The following is a 12,890-nucleotide window of genomic DNA, read 5'->3' on the forward strand; positions in this document are numbered from 1 at the left end:
CTTTAAGAGACTCAAACGATGCACATATTTATTTTTGTTAGGTCACTAAGGCGACAGATGAGTAAACCAATGTTTGGCTGCCGTTGGGTTCCTCGCCAACACACAGGGCGTTCTGGCACGCCTCGTCTATTGGTGAGAACTCGTATTCAGCATCAGAGAGCCACCAGTGTTCCCACAGAGGAATGTCACAAGATGCAGCGTGACCAGCGGTGTGGTCCCACTTATTCCCGAGAGAGCAGAAATAAAACCATCTGTACTTTACACTGCAGACACCCATGAGATGTCTGCAGTGTAAAGTTTTATTTGTAGATTATTTGTCTCTGTTTTAAAAAAAGCTTTCACTGACTACAGAATGATTACAGCTCTCAGACTGTCATTATATGCTGATGACAAGGTGTTTAACTTGGATGTTGAGTTTTCAAGCCTATGTAAGTTTCAGCATTTAAAATTGGTATCTTATGTTTAATTATTTAGTTTGTTTTTCTTGGTAAGTCAGTTATTTAAGTTTTTTTTTTCTTTTCAAATATGGATCAGTTGGAAGGAGTGTCTGTAAATAAAACGACACAGTTATTTGTAAAATGATTCACACCCTTAAGTCTCTTTCATTGCGTCACATTATAACCACAACCCTTAGTGTGTGTTGCTGAGAGTTTATGTGAAAGACCAACACAAAATACCACTTAACTAAACAGGGTGGAGGCTGTATTTACATATAAAAATCACAAGTGTTTACATATATAAAATCACAAGTGTGCCGTATATTTGTATTTAGCCTCGCTCACATCATACTTGGTTGATATTTAGGGTAATTGATGACTGATCCTCGTTGTAAAATAGCACAGGGCCAGTCATATTGGATAGATTTTGTCTAATTATCAATGTTTACGTTGCTGCGGAGTTCTTATTGAATTTCAGCAAGGACTTTGACCTGCCCTGCTGGAAGGTGAACTTCTTCTTTAGTCTCACCCCTTTCGCAGAATCTTGCAGATTTTCTTGCAGCTTTGCTCCTTCCATCTTCTCTCCACCTCGGTCCAGCCTTCCTGTGCCTTCTAGAGAATCCCAACGGCGTGATGCTGCCTCCACCATGTGTAACTCTAGCAATAGTGTAATAAGTGTAATATACAGGGTTAGTTTTCCTTCACACTAAAAAAATTAGATTGTAGGACTGACTTAAGCACCTTCTTTCATGGAATTGTCCTGTGACCCCCTCATTTGCTGCCATTGTTGCACTTTTTTTTTTAAATATGCTTAAATATGCCTTTACAGAACAGATACAGAGATGACCCACAGACTGACTCTGTTTACTTGAGGGGGATGTAATTGGTTAAAAGATGCTATAAACAATTTGATGGTACACCTTTTAATATGTTTACATGCAAAAACATGTTAGAAAAAAAGTGTATAATTTCCTACCACTACACAATTATTTACTAGTGTGTGTTTATCACATAAAATCCTGTCGTAATGTGTCGAAACAAGCAAAATTATGTACAAAAATACTTTTGTGAATCTTACACTGCAAAAAGGGAACTAAAAGTAAGTAAAAAAAATTCTTGAAATTAGTGTATTTGCCCTTGATTTGAGCAGGTAAATAAGACAATCTGCCATTGGAATAAGAATTTTGCACTTAAAATAGGAACAACTCTTCTCCATCATCTTATTTCAAGTGCAGGTTATCTAATTAGCTTAATTTAGGGGTAAAAATACTCATTCCATTGGCAGATAAGCTTATCTACCCGCTCAAATCAAGGACAAATACACAAATTTTTTTGACCAATCTGTATAATATGATTGATTCTGACTTTGTAAAATGCCTCGAGATGACATGTTTCATGAATTGGCACTATATAAATAAAATTTTATTCAATTGAATTAATTTCAAGAACATTCTACTTACTTTTAGTTCAGTTTTTGCAGTGTAGAGCATCAGCTCCACTCCTGACCGCTCAGTGAAACCATTCCCTCACTGCTTCTAGATGTTTTTGCAGAAAAGGACGCGTGCTCTGTAAAGCAAACCTTTGAACCATAATGTAACATGCAGCATGAGACGTTTACTGCTCCTCACATGTCCTGTTGCTTAACCAACAACACGCAGCCGGTAACGCACTCGCACGGGACACGCATGCATAAACACAAGCGGCCCCCTTTTCAGCTAACGGTAAAGGTCATCCTCCATGTCACGGGCTGCACTCTCCAGGGAAAGGCCTGAATCGCTGCTTTTATTCCCCCTGTCGCCATCTGCAAACATCCCTGTTAAGGTGGCTGAGACGTCTGAAAGCACACAGTGGCTGTGTGCTTTAAATGGATGACGCCGTCCCCCCTGTGGAGCGCTGGCCGGACACAGTGTTTTCACATAAACACACGCCTGTCGTGTAGATTCAGACCGGCAACACAGCTGCTGGGACCGCGTTTGGTAACAGGTCGGCCTCAGAAATGTTCGATAATCCGTTTCTGTCCAACTTTTCAGTCAGCCGTAGAGGCAACAGCGATTGTAGAGGCATTCTGTTTTTTTAAGACGCCAGTGCCACCTTGTGGAGTTTGTCCGTCCCTTACATCACAGACTTTCATAAGCACAGCTCAGCAGAAAGGAGTGGTAGGAGAGTTGACCTTCCAAGGGAATCACATGGATTTCAGGACATAACCATAAAAAGAGCAAAGTCACCACCTCTGCACCGTCGTAATCACCTCACAGGATCATAGTTTGCAACTTGACCGGTATACATTTCTCTGTGGGATGCTTGCTGTTCACCCATACTTATAGATGTTGTTTTTTAAATGCCAGTTCAGACATTAGAACAAGCTTTTTTTGCTCATATAACCTGCTTCTTTGACATTTCCATTCATCTAATACAGGGGTGTCAAACATACGGCCCGCGGGCCGGATCCGGCCCACCGAACAATTTAGTGCGGCCCTGTGGCTAAGTGCATTATCATTGCCTGTCTGGCAATGTGGCAATAATAATTGTTGTCTTAATGCCAAAAAAGAGCTCATCAGATTTGACCTTCACAAGAGGAGCAGAACTGCTTTTGCCATAGTGCTCCGCTTGATTTATGAATGTGAATAGTTTTATTATTATTCATGCGGGGAATATCTCAAATGATATGGACACTACAATGGGACAGTAGGAGAGGAAAGGAAGAACAAGAAGATAAAAAGAAAAGGTGAAAGAAAGAGAAGATAAAAGGAAGAGAATGATAAAACAATGTACTTCGTTTAATTGAAAATCTGCAGTTCCTATATATAGCGCTGTGTTTTAATTAGCAGATTAAGCTTCAGGTGTGGAAAAATGTAAATCATTTCTTAATTTTTATCTGTTTGATGTATTTAGTCATGCAGGACAGTGTTTTTAAGTTCCAAAAATGTGAAAAAATGTTTTTCAACATTGTATAATCTCTGTGATTTGTTCTTATGCATAATCCACAAGTAAATGTTTAACTGAGTAAAAGTATTGTTGAAATTCCACATACTTTTCTTAAAAACGCTGAGGTTATTCATAATATATTGTGTAAAAGTGAAATTAATTTAATATAAAAAACCAACAAGTCCACATTTATTAGTTCTATTTATTCTTGCAATGAGTTTACTCGTGTGGCCCTCTTGAGATCAGATTAAGCTGAATGCGGCCCCTAAACCAAAATGAGTTTGACACCCCTGGTCTAATGGTTTCATCATTGAATTCCAGCTCTCAAAGTCAATCATCTCTTCTTCTTTTGTTTTTACACATTGGCATCACTTCACCAGCCTCCTCACCCTTAAACAGATTGATTTTTAAGAAACATGAGCAATTTCCAAGGCTCTTAACTAATCCAGCTCTGTCGTATGTGCAGAGTTATTTTACATGATTATAGTGCATTTCAGGGATCAGCAAACTTCACAATCCAAAGAACCGATTCTACAGCGCAAAAACAAAGATTGTCTAGTGATGCAAAACCTGCTTTCCCTTGGAAATTAAAACAAAAAATTAAGAATATGTAATAGAAAAAGCTCTCGCCTGACAACAGGGAGTTTGCTGATTCTGATTTCTCTTTAAGAGCTAAAACTGAATTCAAAATGTTTCTTTCTAGCTGTCCTGCCTTAAGGTATCATCAATTATTTATGTTATGAGCAAAGATGGCGTTACAATGTCTGTGAAAGAGGAGTCGCTGTAAAACAAGCTTTTGCTGTTATTTTTGAAGGTTAGCAAGAGGGCAGAGAAGTCTCGCTGTAATGCTTTCCTACAATCTGTCCTATCTGTTTGCTTAAAAGCAGCTGAAATGAAAGGTTTTGCTGTTACCACAAAGTGTCAGTACTTAGGAATGGTGCGTTCGCTAGAAAAATGTAAAGTATTTGAGTGGATCAGTAAGGCACCGGTTAGGCCTGGTTAGGCTGAAATGCGTCCAATTCCAGTCCCGAAGAGGATTTGTTGTTTTAACAAATAAAACATGCATTTTATTTGAAGCACAAGGTAAAATACAGGTGTGGAGCAACAACCATACTGCTGTTTGTTGCCATGGGAAAAAAAGCGTTTAGTGGAAAGCAGAAGCGGTCCAGGAACCTGAAGCAGCAAAGAACCCGCGGTCCATCCGTGTGTTTAAGTGTTGGTATGGTTTCCTTAATGCTCTGCTAGTTTGATACCAGATTTAATCCAATCCACTTTATTTATATAGCACATTTAACAACAGAAAAAGTTTCCGTGCGTGGGCAAAGAACACTGCATCCTCAACAATAACATTAACATTTTTAACGGGAAAGCCATAACTTAAAACGATGTCCAAAGTGTGATCATGGACATGTGTGTTGCAAGTGACATGCTATGTCAAATCAAAAGCCTCAATCGGATCTAAAAACTCTCTGGCCAGACGGGCAGCAGACGTGAATATTAAGATCACCAACAATTAAAAACTTGTCATAGTGTGGCAACATAAAAGCAAGAAAGTTAGAAAAATCATCAATAAAATTTTTGTTGTATTTCGGCGGTCTGTAAACAACTGAGTAATAGGTTGCACGCCTTCCCCAAAAGTTCCACAGCACATTTTTATAAAGATCTATAAGAGCATCAAGATTTTTTTTTTTTTTTTTTTTTTTTAGCGGCTCTTGTTCTGCGGTAGTGTGAGCTTTCAAATCCCCCAATAGATGCATTTTTTTTGCCCAGTTTCTGTCGTAAACGACCCAACTGAGGCCTGCAGTGCTTTAGATCTTGCTCTGGTTTGTGTTCTGACGTTCTGGATACATCGTGTAGATTCAGTCTGAGTAGTTTTTTTGTAGCCTGGGTACTTCTGCTGCTATTACACCTGAATATATGTCAATATGTATATAAGTCACCTTGAATGTACATAAGACATCCTCTGCCTTATTTCTATTCTGTATTTTTATTCTTATTTTCTTATCTACTTCTTTTTTTGATCCACTGTATAAAAGAGGACACACTGTATATACCTGATGCACCTTGTCCTACTTTTGGCACTTTTTTCTGATTATTGACTACTGAGCCGATGTGACGTGAATTTCTTCAATGTGAGATCAATAAAGCCTAGCTTATCTTATCTTATCTTATCTTGGAAGGTTCACCACTGTTTCCTGTTTTCACTAATTGTGAAAGATGTCGGTCACTTAAGCCCAATGCCTTAGAAAACGATTTGCAACAGAGTGACGGATGTCAGTGACTTTTTCGTCATAATTTTTTTGAATTTCCCTAGATTGGGGGTGATGCGACGCATTTTGACATCTTTAAGCCTACTTCGTGTTGTCAAACTGGCTCTACTCTAGGGATTAATTGTTCTACTAGAAGTAATTAGGCCTGGACATGGCTAATTAAATTGAAATGTGGTTATTTACAGTTAATACATCGTTTAACAATAGTAGACAGTTACTTTTTTAACAGAGGGGACGGGTTGGTTTGAATAGCTTTGAATTAAACCCTCATGTCAGTGTGGATTGTTTGGTTCAGTGTTATTTGAGTGGGGGCGTCAGAACAGCAGTGACTATAGGATGTTGAAACAAACTTTAAACTTGAGATGTTTTGCTACATTTAGCCGGTCTAACCCTTAACATTCTTAACATTTGTGTCGCTCCGCAGGTGATCACCTGCTTCGGCCTCTCCGTGGTGTCCTGCCGCTACGTGGGGTTCGCCGTGGTGGCCCTGCTGGTGGAGGTGAACTCCGTGTTCCTCCACCTCAGGCAGATCCTGCGCATGGCCAGCATGGCGGCAAGCACGCTCTACCGCGTCAACAGCATCATCAACCTGGGCACCTACGTGGTTTTCCGCATCAACACGCTGGCTTGGATGACCCGCTGGCTGGTGCTCAACAGGGACAACGTGCCCCTGGTGGCCTACACGCTGGGGAGCGTGGGGATGGCCATCATGACCGTCATGAACATCATCCTCTTCTGTCGGCTGCTCAGGAGCGACTTTTTAAAGGGCAGCACGCGGGAGGCCAAGAAGGAGAAGGAGATGTAGAGCTCCGCGTTAACGCCGGGCGCCTGGGATCTGGTACCGTTTTGTTTTTTGTTTTTTTGCCTGTGTTTAACATCCTCATAGCTGGGGGAGGGTTGGAGAGACGTGCCCCGCGCTGTAAGTGCAAATCAGACATTCTCACTTTAAGAACATGACCTCGGCGGCGTCTTCCCACCGGCTGCAGCTTTTTGGCATCAGAGCTCGCGTGCCTCTTCTCTCTGGAGGAACACGAGTCCTTTTTTAAAAACGCGTCACCGAATGCCTTAACGTCCCAAACGAAGCTCCATCCTACAATGTAGCCGTGGACGACCGAGGGCACACGCCGCCTATAAAACAGATACTCCAGCAATCCCTGGCACAGCCACTTGGAACCGAAATATATGAATTATCTCTAGTAACATCACAATGTATCATTTGCTTCATCTAGTTTATATTATATACAAATGACGCTGTTGATTTTTGTTTTGATTTTACCCGCTGACTACGTAAACCAGTGGCGCCCTCTCACTGTGTGACTTTGGCGCTGCAGAGGCGAACGTGTTCTCTGCCAAATCTCCTCAGCTAATACGAAACCGCATGCTACCTCAGAACTGGTTGCTAACTCCCGCTTTACTGACAGTGTTTATCACTTTATTGGAAATTTAGACGAGAAAGAAAAAGGCGCGTACAGTGCCCGCTCTCCAAACATTTTGTTACACCTGTAAGAAATGTGTTAAAGGCCTTAAAGTAAATCCCAATTATCTGTCCTGCATTTCTCTACCCATAAGCTTTTTGATGGCCACTTGTTTTTTTTTTTTTCTTATTTCCAGTTTTAAGCTTTATTTTCCTCTGATTCTAGAAATGCAGCCGTTTTCTGACTTATAGAACATAAATCTGCCTTTCTTGAATGTCCTGTGTTTCCCGTTTTGAAGAGTGCCATGCCATCTTTAAACTCCAAATTATGGTGGACTATATAAAAGATCATCAACACGATGGTGGTGTTTGTAAAAATAAATTGCCCGCATTAGGTGCGAAATATTAACCTTGAATGTCTTGAATAAAAGTCTAATCCTAATCGTAGGTCGTATAAATTATGAAACAACACAACAATGAAATTAACCTCTGGTTATAATCGTGGTGTGGAGCACAGTTTGTGAACTTTACCTTTATTGGGTTTGGAAACCTCCAGTTTAACCTTAAATCGACAATAAAGCTCGTCATTCAAATTGAAACTCAATGTAATAAATCACTGCAGTATTAAGCCTCAATAGATTTGTGTCCTTTTATAAAAAAGAAAGAGGAAAATGTGTGTAAAGGCAAACTTTTTTTCCATAACTTGCCCAATGATGGAAGCAGATTCACTACTTTTCCAGACTGCTAAGGTTCCTTGTTATTTCTTAATATGGATTTTTTTCTCTCTCTCCCTCTATTAATGTATTAAAATAAAAGTTGGACTTTTGTTAATTTTCTTTGCGAGACTAACCCAATGCAATAAAAGTTTTATTTAATTTAGGGATTTTTGCACATCTTTACCAGGGGTGGCAGTAAATGTGGAGGGCGACGTGTGTGTGTGTGTAGATATAGTTAAAGTAGATCTAGAGGTTCTAGCACAGGAACATTTACAGGATAGTTTCATAAACTCTTCAAACAACGAATTAATTTCTTTGTCAAGCAATAGATTAAATCACCAGATTTTGACGGACGAGAGCGCGTGCTAGCCAAACGGTCACTGCCGTGGTGTTGGCTTGTATCAATCAGGTTAAAGTTGACCTTCAGCGGTGGTCACTGGCGACCAAGTAATAAGCTTCCAGAACAGAAATGACGACACGAAACCGTGATAAAAACACGTTAAAGACGAATTTTAATGTGACAGAACCTACCAGGAAGTTGTGGGTTGTCGCAGCTTCTGTTTTTCTTTATTTCTTTGACTAATAAGGAACATTTAGGGTAAAACATTGAAAGAACTGTATATTATAACCCAACATATTAGCACTGAAGAAAAAAAAAAAAAGCCTACACTCTGCAGAGATGCTGAGTTAACGGGCTCACCGGATCAACCTTAACGATAATCACTGGAGACTCGGATCTCCTGCTTCTGCCTGTAAAAACCAGCCCAACGCCATAGATGATGCTGTGCTGCAAAAATGCCTTTGGCCGTGGTTCTTGGTAAATAATTGTGCTGTTATGTGCCGTGGTGGGTTTCCGTCTGCATTAGGCAGGAGCTTTCAGGCAAGCAGGAATCCTGGTTCTTCAGTTTACAATGGGAGGATGGGAAATTCCCGAACATTGACCTCCCACAGCCAAGACCCCCCTGGGGCGTTTTCACTTTGTAACCTTTTGTCGGTATGAGTGTCATCCTGCCATTAATCTGAAGGATGCTGATAAACCCCCAAACATTTTCTGGGGGTGTGTGTAATATTCCTGAGTTTCGGTGCCAGAGAAGAAACAGGTCTGTGAAATACAGCAAGCTTGAGCTGCCTGCTCCTCCAACTCTAATCATTGCGTTATAATTCTTACAATTTACAAAAGATGTTTTGATTTATTTTCCCATCTATGGATGCTTCTGTGAATAATTAGTGTTTAATTGTATATGTTTGTAATTTATTTGTACTAAGAAAAAACATTTTTTTGATTAAAACTGTAACATGGTAAATGAGGTTTTCATGTTGTAAAAAAGTTTATTATGGTGAAGCTTTTTTTTTTTTTTTTTTGCTTTTTATAACTCGGTGGCTGTAACGTTGAGCTTTATGTGGTCTCGGCTCAGATCTGTTCATGTGAAAGGCCAGATGAAAAACACAACAGGAAGTCCAGATATTCAGCTAGACATATCTGGAGTGAGATGGCCTGAAGATTGATACTGAGCACTTAATTAAGAGGCCTAAACGTGTCTCCAGTGTGGCTCTGTGTTCGTTGAGGCCGACTACAACCATCTGGGAGAAATATCACAAATGCCTTTTTTGTTTTTTGTTTTTTTTGCATTTGTCCCAATTGATTTACCCTTTTATCAGTGTGTATGTGTGTTTGTATGTTTGTATGTATATATATATATATATATATATATATATATATATATATATATATATATATATATATATATATATATATATATATATATATATATAAAAACACACTTTTTTTTTCTTCAGGGCAGCTTTTGTGGTTGTAGTGAAGATGGTTGGTGACAATTGAAGTTCTTTTTAGATACAGTGAGACTACATGTGTGTTTCCTGTGAAGCTGCACTGATACCGTTGTCCCATCTGCGTTCATGAGTTCTGGTGACACGTGGCAGTCCGTCAAGTTCGGATTCAGTCCTATTTTAACGGCATTGTCCAAAACGAGCTGTTTTCCTGCTCTTTCCTGTTCCTCCGTCAACTGGCTTTATCGTTCCTTGCCTTTGATTTTCCAAATACGACTCCAGCAAGGCTGCTAGATGATGATCTGTGTTCAGATTTGTCGCTGACGCATATGAAGGGTGACACGTACGACACCAAAGCAGCCTCATGTTCCTCTTCACGTGCAATAAACCTTGCAGTGGGACCACGTTGGTCCTCATCTTTATGGCTTTATTGTTTAAGAACTTGAAGAGACCCGTTTTATTTCCCCCCCTCAATACGAGCTTTTTGATTCACCCATTCTTACTTTTACAGCGTAATGCAACTACAGAGCCGCCGATTGACACTGTGCAGATTTTCTGTGATTTGGGACCCTTTTCTCTAAAGGGTGGACCCTCTGAAAGCAGCATCATTTGCCTTCAGCTCACTCACATTATGCTCCTGAGTTCAACTGTAACTCTGTAAATATAACACTTTAATTCTCTTTTCTCTCCATGTTTTGGCAAGAAATTGTTTTGTAACGGAATTTCCTCTCTATAAACAGCGTGTTTCTATGATGTAACTGTTTAACGTGTGAATAAAGATGAGAGGAAAAGAAAAACACTTGGCTCTGTTTTTTTTTTCTGTGTTTGCAGAGGTTAAGGGTTGATTTTTGAAGCTGTAAAATAGTCATATTCAATAAATTTAGAAAAGGGGTTCCAATGAGGCTCATTTGTCAGATTAAAAGCACCTCTTGAAAATAACATTTAAGCATTAACATTAAGCACACATTTCTGTATTAAAAAGTTTTTTTTTTTTATCCGTTTGATGTAATATTTGAATCTTACATGTATTTTCATTACATATAAAGAAATCATCCTTATTAACAGAAATAAGGGCTTTGAAATATCATTCTGAGTCTAAATTTAGTGTTTACCTTTCTTATTGGGTTCCTGAAACAAATTGACTTGATATTCTAATTTATTAAATATGACTAGCCATGTACTGTAGTTATAATCATAAGTATGACAATGTTAAATAATAGAAAACATTGACACCTCTAACTGTATAATTCATTAAAGGTAAAGGAATAAAACTAGCTGTAATGTGAATATGTACACTATCACTTTATTTTTTTACAGAATTTTTTCTTATTTTTTTTAACCTCCTGCATATGTCATTGCATATTCAAAAAGGAATACAAAATATATATTCTGGACTCTCTTAAACTAATATTTCTTTGAAGCGCCCTTTGACTCAGTTTTAAACATCTGGCATCAATTCTGGGAAAACCAAAAACACTATAAAGTTAATCTGTCCAATTAGGATCTCCCTGACAAATGCTCGTTGTTACCCTAAAGCCAAAGTATGCAGAGAGGTTATAAAGTATACATATGTTCTCACCGCTGTTCGTGTGAAGGGTGAGAAGAAAGAAAAAACCCACAGCACTAAGTCTAAGGTGGCCACCATACGTTTGTATGTTTGGAAGACCAATTTGTGCCAAGGGTTTGATTTCCGGTTCCTTGAACATTTTTACCAAATTTTCTCTCCTCGTGGCGCCGTCTATTTTGTGAAGTGCACCAGTTCCTCCTGCAGCAAAACACCAACAAAACACGATGATGCCACCTCCGTGCTTCACAGATGGGATGACGTTCTGGGGATTGTAGGCTTCCCCCTTGTTGCTTCAGAATATACCGAAAATCTCTGTGACAAAACACTTACCACAGGACATGTCCACAAAAAGTAGGGTATGTGTCCCTGAGTGCATTAAGAACCCTTTACTTGGCTTTTTCTCCTGCTTTTGGGCTAATGGCTTCTTCCTCTTTGAGTGTCATTATAGTACGTGACAATGTAGGACTTTTTCCGCTGTGAATAATTACACTTTCTTGCCAGCTTCAGCCAGCATCTTCATCAAGATGCTGTTCTTTTGTTCTGGAGTTGATGTGCGCATTTTGCAACAAAACATGTCCATCCATGGGGCACAGAGATCCTTATTGATCTGTTTCATGGCTGAACATTCTCATGGTGTTCATACCTGCATGTAAGTGTTTGAACTGAGGAACTTGAAACCTTCAGACATCTAGAAATGACACCCAATGATTAACCAAATACAAATACAACAGCATTTTTGCTTCTTTTTTTTGTTTAAAGATTATTATCAATGATTCTAAATAAAATGCACAAGAAAACCTCAAAAAAGACATTGCTGTCCACACTTACATTAACGTTTATGAGTGCATTCGTGGTGGTAGCACATTGCAAAGCAACATAGGATATGGCCCGTTTGTTGGACCGCAGAATAAACTTCAAATGATGTAAAAAATGGAATGATGAATGAGAACAGAGATGTTGTAACCTCCCCTGGACCAGAGCTTTTTAAATATTGAATGAGATGGAATGCATCTTTGTCCCATGAGCTGAAAATTACATTATTAATCCTCCATAATTTACATAATTATTGAAAAGACCAAAGCATCTCATCTGCATAACAGAGACGTCACCTGGGAACAGAGAGCGTCACCACGCAGGGTTTGTTTTAGCAAGGTGAATGAATACCAGAACATTGTTTTGTATGACTATACTTCCCTCTAGTGGAAGTGTTGTTTTGTAACACTTTTATTTCTCAAGTGGTTCAGCAATATATTACATCATAATAAACAACCCCTTGCTCTTAGGGAGTGGGGGTGGGTGCAACCATATGTGTACGACCATACACACACTCACTCCTAAGGCCAATTTAGAGAATAAATTAACCTAACATCCAGATTTTTGGACCATGGATGGAAGCCAGAGTACCTTGTGCAACATGCAAACTCCACGCAGAAAGAGATCAGGAACTAGAACCCCAGAAATCTTGCAAACATTCATTTATTTTGATCATCCTGAAATACTTGAATGCATGTCCTGCTAATTAACGTCTCATCAAACAAAAACGAAAACTACAGAAACACAACAATTATTTTTCTTATCCCATATTTAATGACAAAAAGAGTCAGCAACATTGATTTTTTTGGGGGGCAAATTCCATTTGGGTGGATAATATGCAGCTTTAATAAAGATGAGAATGGCCATTTTTAAAATTTGTGTATTCTTTATCATTTATTTTTATAAAAGCATTATTTATTTAGTCCTTACCTTAAAAAACAAATATTTATCTATTTATTT

General features: G+C 39.0%; 1 protein-coding gene across 1 annotated transcript in view; it reads left to right on the top strand.

Annotated features, from left to right (window-relative positions):
• tlcd2 (TLC domain containing 2) overlaps positions 1-8,424 on the top strand; it is a 37,060-nt gene extending 28,636 nt beyond the window's left edge. The window contains exon 4 of the mRNA XM_012877361.3: positions 6,057-8,424. Within this exon, the coding sequence (XP_012732815.2) occupies positions 6,057-6,437 (381 nt within the window). The 3' untranslated portion in view covers positions 6,438-8,424. The remainder of the gene's footprint in view (positions 1-6,056) is intronic.
• Positions 8,425-12,890: the final 4,466 nt, after the last annotated feature.

Source organism: Fundulus heteroclitus, chromosome 18 (assembly GCF_011125445.2).
Source record: "Fundulus heteroclitus isolate FHET01 chromosome 18, MU-UCD_Fhet_4.1, whole genome shotgun sequence".
Classification (NCBI taxonomy): domain Eukaryota; kingdom Metazoa; phylum Chordata; class Actinopteri; order Cyprinodontiformes; family Fundulidae; genus Fundulus; species Fundulus heteroclitus.